Source organism: Mus caroli, chromosome 7 (assembly GCF_900094665.2).
Source record: "Mus caroli chromosome 7, CAROLI_EIJ_v1.1, whole genome shotgun sequence".
Classification (NCBI taxonomy): Eukaryota; Metazoa; Chordata; class Mammalia; order Rodentia; family Muridae; genus Mus; species Mus caroli.
The window spans coordinates 47,144,419-47,161,556 of NC_034576.1; the positions used below are offsets into that span (position 1 = coordinate 47,144,419).

At 50.7% G+C, this 17,138-nt stretch overlaps 2 protein-coding genes across 3 annotated transcripts in view; one reads left to right on the forward strand and one right to left on the reverse strand.

The window, feature by feature from the left end:
• Positions 1–630: 630 nt before the first annotated feature.
• On the reverse strand, positions 631–5,110 carry Dkkl1 (dickkopf like acrosomal protein 1). Its single transcript, XM_021168157.1, has 5 exons — positions 4,740–5,110; positions 4,387–4,556; positions 3,328–3,468; positions 3,110–3,199; positions 631–1,014 (listed from the first exon to the last, which is right to left on the reverse strand). Exons 2-5 carry the CDS (start codon positions 4,537–4,539, stop codon positions 706–708), a joined length of 693 nt encoding a protein of 230 aa, XP_021023816.1. The 5' UTR covers positions 4,540–4,556; positions 4,740–5,110; the 3' UTR covers positions 631–705.
• Positions 5,111–8,668: 3,558 nt separating this feature from the next.
• The window catches only part of Tead2 (TEA domain transcription factor 2), a 17,813-nt gene continuing 9,343 nt past the window's right edge, over positions 8,669–17,138 (forward strand). Inside the window, exons 1-7 of one of the 2 annotated variants that reach the window (XM_021167140.1) lie at positions 8,669–8,745; positions 10,138–10,375; positions 11,038–11,102; positions 12,137–12,199; positions 13,511–13,618; positions 13,716–13,774; positions 16,725–16,789. In XM_021167140.1, coding sequence (XP_021022799.1) covers positions 10,144–10,375; positions 11,038–11,102; positions 12,137–12,199; positions 13,511–13,618; positions 13,716–13,774; positions 16,725–16,789 — 592 coding nt within the window. In that variant the 5' untranslated portion in view covers positions 8,669–8,745; positions 10,138–10,143. Of the gene's footprint in view, positions 8,788–10,137; positions 10,376–11,037; positions 11,103–12,136; positions 12,200–13,510; positions 13,619–13,715; positions 13,775–16,724; positions 16,790–17,138 lie in introns of both variants that reach the window. The other variant, XM_029479967.1, reaches the window with a different exon arrangement.

Genomic DNA, 17,138 nt, shown 5'->3' on the forward strand with positions numbered 1-17,138 from the left:
GCTCACAAGGTCTATAACTCCACCCCCAGCAGATCTGATTCCCTCTTCCGGTCTCCAGGCACAAATATTGGTGCACAGACACACATGCCAACAAAATTTTTATACTTATAAATTTAAAATAATAACTTTTTAAAAAAGAATTATTTTATGTCTATGAATACCTTGTTGCTATCTTCAGACACACCAGAAGAGGGCATTAAATACCATTACAGATGGTGGTGAGCTACCCTGTGGTTGCTGGGAATTGAACTCAGGATTTCTGGAAGGGCAGCCAGTGCTCTTAACCGCTAAGCCATCTCTCCAGCCCCCACAATATTAATTTTTCAATATTTGCGTTTCCTTTTGTGAGATCTTGAGTAATTTTGTAAAATCTAAAAAATATATATTTTGGTGGCTGGGGTGGCTCAGCAATGTGCTTTAAAGACTGGGGATGGCAGACAGGGTGGATCAGTGGTTTCAGAACCAGGTGTATCACGGTGCTACAGGAGACCCAGCTGCCCAACCAAGAGGCCTTGTTCTGAGTGAGATGTAAGGAAGAGCTGGCAAAGCCATTGTCAGGGCTGAGTGTATGTGTAGGATGGAGTCGTTATTCTGGCCTGTTTGGGAAGAGATACCAAAAGGAGATTGCGCTAGGTGTAAGAAAACCTTTATTTCCATATGGCGTTGGGGTAGGGTGTGGGACATGCAGGGACATCTGGTCCCCACTTACAGCTGTTGGGATGGCCTGAGGATGTAGAGAAAGTGTGTCTTCCGGACAGGCAGCTTGGCGTGCTGGGGGACACGGACCCCATCCTCCAGGCTGTCCTCACGGGCACCTCCACGGAGCCCATCCCGGATGGCCTGCATGCGATGTCGCTTTTCTATGAGCCAGCGGCCTCCATCCTGGACATCGGGCTGGGTTCTCCTCCTTGGCATCTTCATGATCCAGAAAGCCACCTGCCGGGGCTCTGGATGCAAGCTGTCGCTGACCTTCTGCACAGGCACCGGGGGCTCTTTTGCCTCCACTTTGGGAACCTGGGATTGAGGCACAGGGAGCCCCCTCAGATGCCGCACAGCGCATCCAAGATGTTTGGTCTTCACTGGGCCATCTCAACCTCCATTTCAGCTCACTTGCTGCTTAAAAAACCCTTTTTAGGCAGACAGTTCTGTTTTCTGTCTGGCCTGCAGCATTCTTGTGTAGTAAATTTATTATCTATTTAAGATTTATTTATTTTCATGTGCATTGGTGTTTTGCCTGCATGTGTGTCTCTGAGGGGGTGCCAGATCCCTGGAACTGGAGGTACAGACAGTTGTGAGCTGCCATATAGATGCTGGGAATTGAACCTGGATCCTTTGGAAGAGCAATCAGTGCTCTTAACTGCTGAGCCATCTTTCCAGCACCAAAATTTGATTATTTTTAAACTTCCACGGTTGCCTTAGAGATTATTTCATCTATGTTTACGTGGGTGTGCCTGAGCGTTGAGTGTGTGCACCATTTACATGCATTATTAGTGTCTCTGCAGAAGATATTTTTTGGATTCCTAACAATTTTTAAAAATTAAAAAATTTTTTTTTGAAAGAAAGGAAGAAAGCAAGAAAGCAAGCATTCGCTGGGCAGTGGTGGTGCACGCCTTTACTCCCCCGCACTCAAGAGGCAGAGGCAGAGGCAGGAGGATCTCTGTGAGTTTGAGGGTAGCCAGGGTTACATAGAAAAACCATCTTGGAAAAAACAAAACAAAAATAAATGATAAATTTGGTGTGATGGTTCACAATTGGAATCCCCGCATTTGGGAGGTGGCCAAGTATTGGATCACCCTGAGTCAAAAGCCTTAAGTTATGCCAGGGATGGTGTTGCAGGCCTTTAAACTCACTCAGGAGGCAGGGGCACGCAGATCTTAGAGTTGGAGGACAGCCTGGACTGGATAGCCTGGGCTACATACAGACAGTGATCCCATCTCAAACAACCAAAACCAAAACCTAAACCAAACCAAAGCAAAGCCAAACAAAAACCTGGTGTGTCACCATTCCTGGCTGCCTATGCCAAATTCCTGTTCTGAAATTACCCTGATTTCAGTTGGGCCTGATGGTTCAGGCATGTTTTCCCAGCTATCTGTAGGTTGAGGCAGGGACATTGACAATTCAGAGCCAGTCAAGGCTACATAGTGAGACCCTGTCTCAGAAAGGGGACTGTCAAAGGGTACTTGTGCCCAACTCTGAGAGCTTGAGTCTGGACTCCAGCATTCACAGAGTGACAGGGAGCTGCAGGTCATGCTTATAATGGCTACACTCGCGAGGTCCAGGCTGGAGGATCCTGGGAGATTACTGGCCTGGCTTACTGGCCTGCCAGATTTCTGGGATTGGTGGAGTTTTTGAATGCTAAGATTTACAAAGCTGTTGGGAGAGCCTAAAACTTTCTGGAACGGCCAAAACACTTTCTGACATTTATATTTGCTTTGACACAGGGTCCTGATATGTAGCCCCGGCTGGCCTGGGACTTGCTTTGTAAACCAGGCTGGTCTTCAACCCACAGAGATCCTTTCTGCCTTTTGCCTAAAGCGGTGGCAACCCTCCTGTCTCAGCTTTTCAAGTACCGGATCATCTGTGTTCGTTTAACCATGCCTATTGCCTCCTGTCTCAGCTTTTCAAGTACCAGATCATCTGTGTTCGTTTAACCATGCCTATTGTCCTCTCCCTTTTGGCACATTACACTGAGCCCCAGAAATCTCAGGATATTCCATGAATGGAGTGTATACTGGCTAATCTTAAATGCCAATCTTGTCACAGCTTAGCATCAGCAGAGAAGAGAGTCTGAATGGGGTATTAACTAGATCAAGATGGTTATGATGTAGGACGACCCAGCCCATTGTGGGTGGAACCATTCCCTAAGTAATGGATCCTGAACCACCTAAGACAGGAGAAAACAAGCAAATCTGTTTGTTCTGGAGAGTAGAAGCGATGCCATGAGTTTCCCTAAGTGATGGGATGTAAACCAGATAAACCCTTTCCTTCCTTGCATGCTTTGGGCTAAAATACTTTATTACAGCAGACTGGAACAGTATGGCACAGTGGACTTTCTTGGCTCTAGAAAAATGCTGATTCCTGGACACCTGGGGGCAAGGGAGGTCCTTACCTTCCAGTCCCCTTCCGGGTTCCGTTCTGGCTCTATGGAGGCCTCGACCTTCTCCGAGATGAGCACCTCCCCTGTCTGGTTGTCAGTCACCTGTGAGGGTTGCCCAAGAGAGTCAGAACAAACCTGCTTTCCTCTCTCACCTGCCCCTCCTGTCAGGGAAAGCAGCCTGATGGGTGGTGGGGAGAACGCAGGAAGGGCTGCCCTGCGGAGGGAGGCACCTTGTCTATCTGTAGGTGGCTGGAGAGGGTATGGTTTCCCATTCTGTGCTCCTGGTTCTCTTCCTGATGGAAGTTCCTAGGAAGGTTTCGGAAGTCCATGGGGGAGGAGAAGAAGTTGTCCAGGTCTCGTAGCAGGTCATTCTAGGGCCAGAGGGAAATGGTGTGCACACCCTCTGTCCTTCCAGGGCGCCCTCCAAATCAGTCCCATTCTTCCTTCTCCTTCGGTCCACCGATCCCCAGAGCCTCTAGCCACCAAACCCCATCCATCTTTCTGTCCCATTTCTTTGCTGCTCCTATTCCTCACCTGTCCTGGCGTCCACCTCTCCTTCCCCTTCTCTCTCCCTCTCACCCCACACATGCTAGGTAAGCCCTGTACCCTCTAACCATACCCTCAGCCTCCTGGCTTGGGGGCTCTACCTCTGAGTCACACCCTCAGCCACTATAACCCCTCTTTTTATTGATTTATTTTGACTGGGTCTTACTATGTATGTAGCTCTGGCTGACCTGGAACTCGATATGCAGAGCAAGCTGGCCTCAAATCCAGACACTGCCCTGTCTCTTACCTCCCAAGTGCATGGGTTGCCAGGCCTGCCTCTTTTTATGTTTTCAAACAGGGTTTCATGAAAGCTGCCTAGGCTGACCTTGAACTTGGTTGGTTTTTGTTTTTGTTTTTTTTTTTCATGTTGGGATTTCGTGGGAGCCTTGGCCACATCTAGGACCTGCTAGCTGGGATGACAGGCTTTCAATCACAGGTCCAGCTTCTCTTCTTATTTTGTGTTGTCATGTCCCCCATCTATCTGTTCAACCCACCACCTGCTTTTACACAACATTTGGAGTATTCCTGGCTGACCTCAAACTTCCTGGGTAGGGGAAGGTGGCTTCCCACTCCTGTTCCTCTGGCCTGCACCTCCTGAGGGCTGATGTAATTGTTGCAGGACTTCGTATATGCTAGACAACCACTCCCCCATCTAAGACTTATTATCTCCAACTCTCTCTGTTCTGTTTGCTCCTTTTCTTATCTGTCTTCTGCCTGGTTCATGTCTCTGTCCCATCACTCACTTTTAGGAACAGTCGACTAAAGCTTTGGAGAAGACTCTGAAGGCCCAGGAACCCGGAGGTGTTCTGCTGAGAGTCGACATCATGGATGGGGAGAGCAGAGGAGGACACGAAGGCCAAGGGGAGCAGCAGCAGCAGGACCCTCAGTCGACACATTGCAGGTGGGTGGGAGGCTGTGACAAGGGCAGTTTCAGATCCCACAATCACCCCTTGTCGGCTCTTTCCAGGCTCCGACCTAGGTGAGGGACTCGCTCCGCCCCGCCCACCTGCCCTTCATCCTCTGGATTCTGTAGGCGTTCTCTCCATTTCAGGCGCCCCTTATCCGGGTTTGGCCTCACTCAGATCCAGTTCCTTACCTTTGCCTTCATTCGCGCCTTCTGCTGGACTGCAGTTCGGTCACCCGGGTCCGGACACCGCCGGATACGGACAGTTAATATTCAGTTCTGGTCTCGAGCCTGGGCAAATTACTGGAGCGTTCGTTGGGTGCCACAGCTCCGCGAGACTGGCCACGCCCTAATTGTCTCACCACGCCCTCCACACACGGTCGCCTCGGATCCTGACTACCCCACCATCGCCGCTCTGGCATATCCACATCTGTATTGTTGACTGACCACACCTCTTAACCCAGACTCCTCGTGGATGGCCACGTCCACACCTGGTGACCTTACTCATAAAACAGGCATTTATTTTACCTGGTGCCTGAGAGCCACCCTTCTTTTCGGCAACAACGTCTTTTAAGACAGATTTTCCTCTTTGGCTATGACTCATCAAAGGGACACGCCCTCTTTTTTCCTGACCACGCCTCCACCCGCTGACCTACCTGAATTCTCCCCGGATCTCTCTGGAAGGCACAAGCTTGTGCTTTAAGCCACAGCCACCTGTCTCCCTGCCTTTGCCCGGAGTTGATGAGCCCATGGATAAACCTTCTTCCCATGCGCATGATTCTTCATTCTTCACTACCTACTTCCCTTACGTCAGACCACTAGGTCCTCTCCTGATTACGCTCCTAGTCTATAACCATGCTTCCACTTGATCTTATCCTCCAGCCTCTATTACCTGAACTTATCATTGGCCTCAGCTCCGGAACCCTACTGTCCTCTGTCTACTGTTTTCTGATCCTAACTCACCCTTTAAACTAAAGCAATGCTCCACCAGGTCACGCCTCTGTATTCCAGAACTCCTTGGATCCCTGTTCACCATTCATTTAATCTAAGATTAAATGGGACTAAGATCATTCATTTAATCTTACTTATTCGGAGTGTTTGCACACAGAACTGCCATGGCGCAGATGTGGAGGTCAGTGAACAACGTTTTGTTTTGTTTTGTTTTGTTTTGTTTTTTGAGACAGGGTTTCTCTGTGTAGCCCTGGCTGTCCTGGAACTCACTCTGTAGATCAGGCTGGCCTTGAACTCAGAAATCCGCCTGCCTCTGCCTCCCAAGTACTGGGGTTAAAGGCGTGAGCCACCACGCCTGGCAGTGAACAATTGTCAGGAGTTGTTTCTTACCTGTCACTGTGTAGGTCCCCAGGATCGAACTCAAGCTTGGCTGCAAGTGCCTTTAGCACTCCGCCATCTGGTTTACCCTCATTTACTGACTCTCCGAGCATTACTGTAGATGTTTCTCGTTTTCCGGATGATTTCATTAAAAAAACCCAGCTACCTCCAAAAAAACCCCTAATTACAGCCCTGTGTTATATTTTCCAAGAAATCCCAAATCTAAGCTTCCCTTTCTTTCAGACTCACAGAGCCCATATGCCAGCTACTCTTGGCTTTGAGTTTGAAGACAGCCAACATTTCTTTTTCCTCTTTTTCTCATATTTTTGCTTTTTAAATTTAGAAATAGGGTCTTATGCATCCCAGACTGGCCTTGAACTATGCTGAGCAGTGTGACCTGTGTGTGTGTGTGTGTGTGTGTGTGTGTGTGAGAGAGAGAGAGAGAGAGAGAGAGAGAGAGAGATAGAGAGAGATCTGGACATTGAATTCAAGTTGTCAGGGTTGGCAGTAAGTTCTTTTCCTTGAGCCATCTGTCCAGCTCATAGCCATTTTCTTGCTTGCTTGCTTCCTTCCTTTCTTTTTCTTTTTTTCGAGACAGGGTTTCTCCGTGTAGCCCTGGCTGTCCTGGAACTCACTCTGTGGACCAGGAGCCTCAGAATCAACGGTCCACCTGCCTCTGCCTCCTGAGTGCTGAGATTAAGGCCTATGCTACCATTACCTGGCTGGCTGTTTGGGGGGATTTTGTCTGTCTGTTTTCTCAAAGGATGTTTGTATTTCAGTGTGCTGGAATATTTTTAGTTTTTGTTGTTGGTGGTGGTTTTTGTTTTTCTTGTTGTCAACTTGACAAGAGCCAGAGTCATCTGGGAAGAGGGAACTTCAGTTGAAAACATATCCCTATCAGATTGGCCTATAGGCAAGTCTGCAGAGCCTTGTGACCCAGCCAGCAGGAAGCCTACTGGGCTGGACTCCCAGTGTTTCAGAAGGTCCACAGAAATGGCCCCTGTCCCAGGTTAGACAGAGCCTGGGTGCCTGAGGGCAGAGATTAATGATTGCTGTTGGAGGGGCCAGCTGACTGTGGGTGGTTTTGCCCCTGGGCCAGTGTTCCTAGGCACTCTAAGGCTGAGCGAGCCAGTGAGCAGTGGGTCTCCAAGGTCTCTGCTTCAGCTCCTGCCTCCAGGTTCCTTTCCTGGTGATTTCGTGATGGATCACAATGGTAATCTTAAATTAACGCTTTCCTCCCCAACTTTTGGTTATGGTGTTTATCACAGTAATGGAAAACAAACTAGATCACCCTGGCTGGCTTCAACTCAACAGGAGCTGGGGCTATAACTCAGTGATACCACTCTTACCCAGACCAAGACCCTGGATCCCAACTCTCTGCCCTCAGGCACCCAGGCTCTGCCTCTAAGTGGGATAGGGGCCACTTGCAGCCACTGGTGCCTAAGCAGTTGTGGAGTCTGCACTTCTGTGGATCTTCAGAAATGCCAGAGGGTCCAGCCCAACAGGCTTCACTCTGGCCAGGTCACAAGGAAGCTGTGTTCTCATCAGAAACAAACCAACCCACCCCAGCGCTTTACTTATCACACAGAAACTGGTTGGACCAGATACAGCTCTGAGTTGGAACTTCTGCCTAGCCCTTGTGAGGTCCCGGGTTCTGACCTTCATCTCCACTTTTACACACCCACACCCACACTTCTATACACACACAAGTATACATGGCTGGAGATGGCTCAGTGATTTAGAGCACTGCCTGCTTGTCCAGAGGATCTGGATTTCACTTACAGCACCCACATGGTTGACCACAACCATCTGTAACTCCAGTTCCAGAGGATCCAGTGCCCAGTGCCCTCTTCTGGCCTCTGTAGGTATACATGCAGACAAAACATACAGATAAAATGTAAACGTTTAAAAACGGAGTAAAATAAAAACACAAAATGGTCTGGTTCAACAGGTAATAGCACTGACTGCTATTCTGAAGGTCCTGAGTTCAAATCCCAGCAACCACAGGGTGGCTCACAACCACCTGTAATGAGATCTGACGCCCTCTTCTGGTGTGTCTTAACTCAGCTACAGTGTACTTATGTGTAATAATAAAGAAATCTTTGGGGTGAAGCAAGCAGGACTGAGTGAGTGGGGCAGACTGGAGCAGACCCGAGTGAGCAGCAGTCCTAAAAACTCAATTCCCAACAACCACATGAAGGCTCACAACCATCTGTACAACTACAATGTACTCACGTTAAGAAAATAAATAAATCTTTTTTTAAAAACCCACATAAATTTGGTAAAGATTATTTTGTATCTGTCAATCCCACATCCTCAGCAAACTCACAGATGTGATCCAGGTCACATCTCCTCTTCTAACTGGGACTCTACTCCCTTCAACTCCCAGTACCTTCTTCTTCAGACCCAGGGTCCAGATCCCAATATTCTTCTTTAAGACCCAGAGTTACAGCCGGGTGTGGTGGCGCAGCACACCTTTAATCCCAGCACTTGGGAGGCAGAGGCAGGCGGATTTCTGAGTTCGAGGCCAGCCTGGTCTACAAAGTGAGTTCCAGGACAGCCAGGGCTAAAAAAAAAAAAAAAAAAAAGACCCAGAGTTACAAACGCCAGCCTCCTCCTCTAATGTCATGAATCCAGGCCCCCATAAATAACCACCTTCTCTCCTAGGGACCCCAGCAACCCTACCTAGTCCTTAGATGGACTCATCTCTCCCAAAGCAAGCACCTCGCAGCGAGTGTCCCCGTGAGATTCCAGCCTACCGCCGGGCCCGCCCCCCCCCGGTCCCTCCCACTTTTCCCAAACAAAGCTCCCGGCAACTTTCTCCGGGTCTCGCCCCGCCCGCCCGCGGCTCCCCTGCCCAGGCCGGGAGGTAGGAAGGCCACGGCGGGAATCGGGATCCTGCTTGGGGTTTGTGAGTTGGGGTGGGAAGTTCCGCGCGATGAGGTGAGGCGCGTGTTCCTGAGATCGCGTGGGAACTGCCCGGAGCCCTTTTCTGCCCCGGGGCCGGAGTTTGCGCGGGGGACGCAGCCGAAGCGTGGAGCTGGAACTTTCTCCGGAGTTAGGGGCCTGGGGGTGGTCTGCGGCTGGGGGAGCGCGCGGGGTGGCCGGGGGCTGTGGATGCAGGACGTGGGAGCGAAGGAGCGACAACGGGTCTTCTGTTAGTTCGACCCCCTGGCCATCCTTCGTGCAAGTATCCGCCCTGTGGGCATGTGGCCCCCTCACGGAGCAGGGCAGGAGCGGGAGTGGCCAAGGGAGAGCCATGGGGCCCCTTGGACCTCCGGCCATTGGTCTTCCGAGGATTGGGGACTAGGTCAGGAGATTAGAGATGTCCGTCTGTCTTGCCTGGCTCATCTGTCTCTTTGTCTGGCCACATGGGGGTGGGCTGGGTTGGGATTTCGGCCTGTGGGGGTCCTGAACGTCGTCGCGACACTGGGCTGGGCTTGCGATCTTTGTTCACCTAACCTTTCTCTACCAGGTCAAGAGTCCAAAGTTGGAGGGATTGGACTCAGAACTTTGGGGTCCTGGGAGTTCTGAATAACATAAAACCTCCAGGGAGGAGGTGTCTGACTGTATGGGGAAAGTTTTCCCTGTTCTTGGCCTCCGGAAAGTCGATGGGAACTTGGGCTGGAACCGAGCCCGGGGGAGGGGCGGGGCCGCAGCTCGCATGCTGGCCCCGCCCTCAGCAGGGGTTGTGGGGAACTGGGGGAGGGGATGCCTGGGCTCTTTGTTCTGTCCTCCAGATGGCTGGGCTACTGAGTCCCAAGGCCTGAAGTTTGATGGGAACCCAGCCCCGCCCCCGCCTGATTCTGTGGTTACTTTCTGGTCTGGGCTCTGACTATGCCCCCTTTTGCTGTGTCGATCTTGATTTTTGTCCCCGGATCTCTCTGCCCCCTTCTCTCTGGGTGTTGGTTTTGGACTTAGCCTCTGCTCTTCCAGCAGCTGCTGCCCTTCTCTGAGCACCTGTTCTTTCTTAGTGGGATAGGAGAGTCTCACTCCTGCCAATTAACCAGGCTCTGGTCTTCCCTAAATCGGTGATCCAAACACAGCCTCAGGCACTGCACCTGAGTTAGTCAGGTGGCTTCAACCCCATGCAGTCCCAATGCAAATTCCTCACAGGAAGACCAGCCTCCCAGGTCCCAGGCTTAGGTTCCTCTTTTCCCTCAGACCCAGAGGTTCAGGTCCAGGCCTGACTTCTCTCTCAGTCAGGGCTCCTGCCTGTTCTTGCAATACCATATGTAGCTGCTGATCTTCATCTCTGCAGGCCCAGATGGGGGATCCCCGGACTGGGGCCCCCCTGGATGATGGAGGGGGCTGGACAGGGAGCGAGGAAGGCAGCGAAGAGGGCACTGGAGGCAGCGAGGGCGTTGGAGGTGATGGCAGCCCTGATGCAGAAGGTGTGTGGAGCCCCGACATTGAGCAGAGTTTTCAGGAGGCCCTGGCTATCTACCCTCCCTGTGGCCGTCGCAAGATCATCCTGTCAGATGAGGGCAAGATGTATGGTGAGTCCCCTGTGGTGGCTGTCCTGACCCCAGGGAGAAAAGTCACACTAACCCAAGTGTCCAGAGTCTGACCCACTGTGGTGGCACACACCTGAACAGTTCAAGGCCATTCTCAGTTACATACCTGAGCTCTGTGCTAGCCTGGCCTAGTAAGACCTTATCTCAAAATAATAAAAATAAGGCAGGGTACAGTGGTGGCAGAGGCAGGTGGGTGGATATCTGTGAATTCAAAGCCAGTGTGGTCTACATAGAGGGAGTTCCAGGACAGCCAGGGCTATGTAGAGAGACCCTGTCCCAAAAAGCCAAAAATAAATAAACAAAAATAAATGAATAGATATGAAAATAAACAAAATACAAAACGAAGAAAAAGGATTGTGTCCTTCCCATAACTTAGGCGCTAGCATTTTTTTCCTGCACAGATGAGGGAAACTGAGGCACAGGAAGACTAAGTGATCCGTCCATGGCCACATAGCTAGTACACGGCTGAGCTGCTGACCCTGTGGCTGGCTGAGCTGCTGACCCTGTGGCTGAGGTGTCCCCCAGCCTGGCTTGGCTGTAGTTTGGTGGGGATTGGTGGCTTGCTGACCTTATCCCTCAGCCCTGTCTTCTCTGGCAGGAAGTTCTGCTGAGAGTCTTACTCTTTTCCATTTTGACTCCTCCAGGCCGGAACGAACTCATTGCCCGTTACATCAAGCTGAGGACAGGGAAGACGAGAACGCGAAAGCAGGTCTCAGGACTGACACTTTGGAACTTTGGTCTGGGGCTGGGCATTACCTGAGGGCCGTCTTCATGTGGGCTGGGTCAGGTTCAAGGCTGATGTGGTTCCTGTGTGTATGTAAGTGTGGGAGGTCCCTCTCCATGCATGCCGAGGTCAGTGGGAGACCCCGGTTTCATCTCAGCAGCTGCCCACTTCTTTGAGACTGGTTCTCTCACTGGCCTGGAACTTGCGGATTTGACTAGACTGGGTCTCCAGCAAGTGCCAGTCTGCACCTATCTGTGTCTCCCGGTGCTGGCATTGAGCACACAAGGACTGAAGAACTAAAGTCCTCATGCAGGGAGGGCAAGCTTCACTGACTGAACCATCGTCTTTCCGGCCTTGTTGTGTGGTTTTTCTCTAGGTTGTGGGGATGCCGGATATTTCTGTAAAATGTTTACATTATGTGCCTGTGAAATGGCGTCGTGGGTAAAGGGCTTGCTGCTAAGCCTGATTACCTTAGCTCAGTTAGTTTCTGGGGCCCCCATGGTAGGAGACCCAGCTCCCACAGCTTTCCCTCTGACCTCTGTGTGTGCACCATGATGCATCTAATCCACATACATAAAATATATCACAAAAGACTTTAAGTACTTTTTAAAGAAAATTATGTGGTGTGTGTGTGTGTGTATGCTGTGTGTGTGTGTATGTGTGTGTGTGTGGTGTGTGTGTGTGGTGTGTGTCTGTGTGGTGTGTGTGTGTGTCCTTGAGACATACTGTACATGTAGAAACCAGAAGACAACATGCAGGAGTTGGTGCTCCCCATCCACCACGTTGGTCTCAGGGATGGACCTTTGGAACTAGGCTTGGTGCCAAGTGCTCTTACTGCTGAGCCGTCTTGTCGCTCTGATTTCTGTAGGAGGTTTATTACAAAGAGGGGCCTGGGCCTGGAGGACCAGCCCTAGGCTGTGCTTACACTTTAGACGGCCTTTGGTTTCATGTTGTGCGGCCGCCGGGGGAAGGGAGGGCAGTGGACGAAGGATGCTTAGACCTGCTTCTCATCCCTCCAGGTCTCCAGCCACATCCAGGTTTTGGCTCGAAGGAAATCGAGAGAAATTCAGTCCAAGCTGAAGGTGAGGGTAAAGGCAGGTGGGCGGGCGTGGCGGGGGGAGGCTGAGTGGGGATGCTTAGAGGGAGGGATGGGGTAAGAGGGACAGACCCAGAGACAGACAGACAGACTCAGACAGATGGGGAGGCCAGAGAGAGAGAGAGAGAGAGAGAGAGAGAGAGAGAGAGAGAGAGANAGAGAGAGAGAGAGAGAGAGAGAGAGAGAGAGAGAGAGAAAGAGAGAGAGAGAGAGAGAGATTGATAGAGAAGGGTACAGCAACCCAGAGAGAAAGGCACATACATGGGAAGTGGGGCCAGACAGAGACAGAGAGTTGGTGAAATACACACACACACACACACACACACACACACACACACACACACACCAGTGAAGGAAATGGGAGGACAGAGATCCAGACAGAGAGAGAGAAAGGTCTGGAGGGTCAGAGACCCCAAGGGAGGCAGCCTGCCTGCAGGTGCCGGCCTGCTCATCAAGCAGAGGTCGCGTGGCTGCTGTAGCAAACAGGTTGCTCTCTCTGCTCCCATCCTTCCCTCCCCTGTCCCTGCTGACCTTTTCCTGTCCCCTACTCCATCCTCGCCTCCCTTGGCTGTGCACTTTCCTATGAGAAAGTACTGTTGTCTGCTCTCTTTTCTCTACCACGAGTCCCTGTGCCCTCAAGCCTGAGCCCGTGTCACTCGCCCTCTGTGGGGTTGCTTTCCTTTTAGCTTCAGGAATGAGACTTCCTGTTCTTTTATTTGGAAATGGTCCCTTCCTTTTTTGTAGGCCTGAAACCCTTAGGTTCTGATCTTTTCTTTCCTTTCTCAGTCTTTTCTATGTTCTGTCTGGAATAAAAACACCCCCTTCCTGTCCCCGGGGGCATCTCCCTTCCTGTAGCCTGGGCGTCAGGAAACGCTGTGTCCAGGCTTTTCTTGACTTAGAAAACCATAAGCATCTTATTGTGGACGTGCCAACCTTTCTTCTCTGAAGCTGAGGTGTGAGCTGTTCCATGGGTAGCCCTAGTCTCTGGCTGCCTCAGGGTGATTGTCTGGTACTCGGGGAGACGGAGTAGAACCTGCAGTTCCTTAGGTGTTTTCTTTCTTCCCTTGGCCCCTTCCCCCACCCTGGGTCAGACTCTGAATGTGCTGAGTCCCCCCTGCCCATCTTCCCACATCTGTACCTCACACACTGCCCTTCCAGAGGAGGCCAGCAGAGACAGAAGGTTTGGGTGGGGAGCTGACCCCTCCCTGACCCTGTGTCACAACTCCCCATGTCTTCACCCCACCCTGGCGACCTTAACTAGAACTCGCCACTAACCCGAATCTCAACCTTTCCTCAGGACCAAGTCTCCAAGGACAAGGCCTTCCAGACCATGGCCACCATGTCTTCGGCACAGCTCATCTCCGCCCCTTCCCTTCAGGCCAAGCTGGGCTCTTCTGGCCCTCAGGTGGCTTGGGTTGGGGGCTGTGGAGAATCTGGGATGGAAGGATGGGGCTGTAATGGCCACAGGGGATGTCTGACCCTCATCCGTGTCTCCTCTCTAGGCCACTGAGCTTTTCCAGTTCTGGTCAGGGAGCTCTGGGCCACCATGGAATGTTCCAGAGTGAGTATTCTGGGTCTCCCTGACTTCCCTCTTCCCTCCCACCTGTATTCATTTTGGACATGGATTCTGGAACCATGCCGTGTAGCTTTGAAGTCTAGCACTGGCTATGCTTTGCTGTTTAGGGTCTAGGTGGGCGTGACCCCTTCTATGCTTAGGGCCTCCTCTACCTCATCTCTGAAAAGGTGTGCTATATACATGGGAATAATGGCCCCTAAGAGTGAACATCAGTCGCTGAGACTCATGGGAAGGCAGACGTAAGGCCCAGAGGCAACTAGAAGGGCATGTGGGTCCAGAGCATCATGGGAAGGCAGTTGCAGAACTAGAGGCTCCTGCAAGGGGGCTGGTTGGAGAGATGGCTCAGCAGTTAAGAGCACTGACTGCTCTTCCAGTGGTCCTGAATTCGGTTCCCAGCAACCCACATGGTGGCACACAACCATCTCTAATGGGATCTGATGCCCTTTTCTGGTGTGTCTGAAGACTGCTACAGTGTACTCATGTATATTAAATAAATAAATAATAATTAAGAAAAAAATAGACGCTCCTGCAAAAGACAAAGGAAGCCATATGGCTTTATGAGAAGACAGCTAAGGATATAGAGAATATAAAGGGGAGGACGTTTTTAGGCTCCTTGGGGAGATAAGGGGAATCCTCTTAAGTATTTTGAGAAGGGAGGTTTAAGGCCCTAGGCTCAGGACAGATGAAAGGTTCCCAAGAGGCTTATGGAAAGACAATAATAGACCTAGAGGCTTCTGGGAAGAATGAGTGGGTCTCAGAGGGTCATGGAGGGCAGATGTAGATCAAGAACCTCTTGGGAGGGCCTATGAATGCCCTTACCATGCCTTAAAGGCTCATTTCCAGTTGCTTAGGGTGTCTCTGGGGCTTAAGAGTGGGGAAAGGGTCACTTTACTCGTTCCTACTTGGGAGGGAGAGGATGAGTCTTGGGTATCTGGAATGGCCTCAGCTCTGAGACCTCTGGCCACTGAGGGTAACCAGATGTGTCATAGAGAAAGGGGGCTGCAGGAGCGCAACATGGGAGTGTATATTGTGAGAGAAGAAGCTAGATTGTCTCATCAGAGACTCAAGAAAGATCAGAACAAGTTCCCCAGAGACTGAGGAGGCTCCAGGTGCGAGCCCATAGGCAAATGGGGTGGGGGTGGGGGAGGCCAGTGCTGATTAAACCCATCCCCTTCAGAAATACAGAATGGAAGTGTTTGTGTAGCGTTGTGGGGAGCCACTGTGGGTTTAATGGCTCGGGAGAAAGTTTTGGGTTTTCTCTGAGATTGATTGGGTTTAGCCAGGTGAAGGGTGAGTCTGGGACTGGCAGTATTCTAGGCAGATAAACACCATGTGTAATGCCCACAGGCAGGAAGCTGAGGTGAGCCTCTCCTGTGACCGGAGGCCTGTCCTAAGCAGCAGGGACACCAGATATTTACTGAATACCCACCAAGTGTCTGGTGTGTGCTCTTATTAAGGAACAAAGTAAAAGGCTGTAATCTTCCTGACCCATGTATGTGTAAAGTTTAAATATGTATGTATGTATGTATGTATGTATGTATGTATGTAGTGTGCTAGTCAAGTGTTCTACCACTGGGGTCCATCTCTAGCCTCATGGTTTTTTTTTTTTTGTTTTTTTTTGCTTTTCTTATTTATTTGAGACAGGCTCTCAGCTCTACAGCCCAGGTTAGCTCCTCCTGCCGCAGCTCCCCAACATCACAGAGATTCTGTGCTGTTGACTGTGTGCCACTGTACCCACTATGGGCTCTGTTTTAGAAGGCCAGGTGGGCCTTTCTGAGGAGCAAACACTGGAGAGATGGCCAGATGACAAATCATGGCACTGTGGGAAATCCACTCAAGTATAAATTTGAGCGCTGGGAGGAGGAGGCCCTGGGCTCTGTCTTTCTGCTTTCACCTCTGGCTTCTTAGTCTCCTGACCATTATCTCTTGAACTACCTCTAGGCCTCTGGAGTGTGAGCCTACAATTATTATTTGTGAGTAGCCAGTTAAATTAGAATTAAGTTTACAGCCCGGCAGTGGTGGCACATGCCTTTAATCCCACCACTTGGGAGGCAGAGACAGGTGGATTTCTGAGTTCAAGGTCAGCCTGGTCTACAGAGTGAATTCCAGGACAGCCAGGGTTATACAGAGAAACCCTGTCTCGAAAAACCAAAAAAAAAAAAAAAAAAAGAATTAAGTTACAGCTGGTCATGGTGGCATACACCTTTAGGTCTTGGGAGGCAGAGGCAGGTGGGTCTTTGTTAGTTAATGGGCTACATTTCGAGGATCTGTTTAAAAAAAAAAAAAAAAAGAATTAAATTTACATAAAAAGTTCTTTCCTCTGGCCTGTCCAGTCCAACCAACTCATGCTAAGTGGCAAAGTGACTGATGACCTCTTTAGGCCAGCACTGAGGTGGGACATTATCATCACACTGAGCAGGTGTAGTGGCTGGTTCCTGTCATTTTAGCACCCTAGAGGCTCATGCAGGAGGATCTTGAGTCAGCCTGGGCTACCCAGGGAGATCCTGCAGCAAAATGCAGGAACTGGCAGTGCGGCTCAGTGGTAGAACTCCTCCCTAGTCTCTCAGTTGGGGGCTGGGGTGTGGCACAGTGATAGAGCACCTGCCTAGCATCCACAGTAGGCAGATGTTGCTTTGTGAAGCCCATGCTTAGCATACTCGAAGCACTAGGTTTGATTCTAGTGTTGCTAAAACAACAAAAATCCCTGTCCTCATGGTTGGGACTAACCGGGGTTGGAGTTCAGGCTTTATGGCACTTTTGGTCCGCATCAACCTCCGTCTTCTGAGACACAAGAGGAGCCATCATTGTAGCCACCACATCGTCCTGCATGGAATGTCCTGGTGGGGGAGCCTGACTTTTCATGGGCAAGGGTCAGTCCTGGCTGGCTCGGCCAGCATCACTCTACTGCACTCACAGGATTCCCTTTGTCCTGCAGCGTGAAGCCCTTCTCACAGGCACCGTTCTCCGTGTCACTGACGCCCCCAGCCTCTGACCTACCAGGTGAGAGATGCTACCCCTAAACCCTCATTGTCTCCCCTCTCGCTGTGTTCCTGAGGCCAGCAGGAATTCCTTCACCTTTTTGCCAGCTGGGCACAACCGAGTAGTCAAAACCCAAATCAAAAGTAGCTGAAGTAAAGGGAGGAGAGGGGAATGCGGCTTCAGGCATGGCTGAATCCAGCAGCTCAGTTTCAGCGCGACTTTCATCTGCTTTCCTCTGTGTCAGCTTCCTGTCCATGTGGACTCTGCCAGCAGCACAGAAGTCTACACAGTGTGACTGTGGAATCCCCACATGGGTTGGTGAAATGATTCTTTCTTTTTGTTTTGCTTTTTGTTTTTTGTTTTTTTTTTT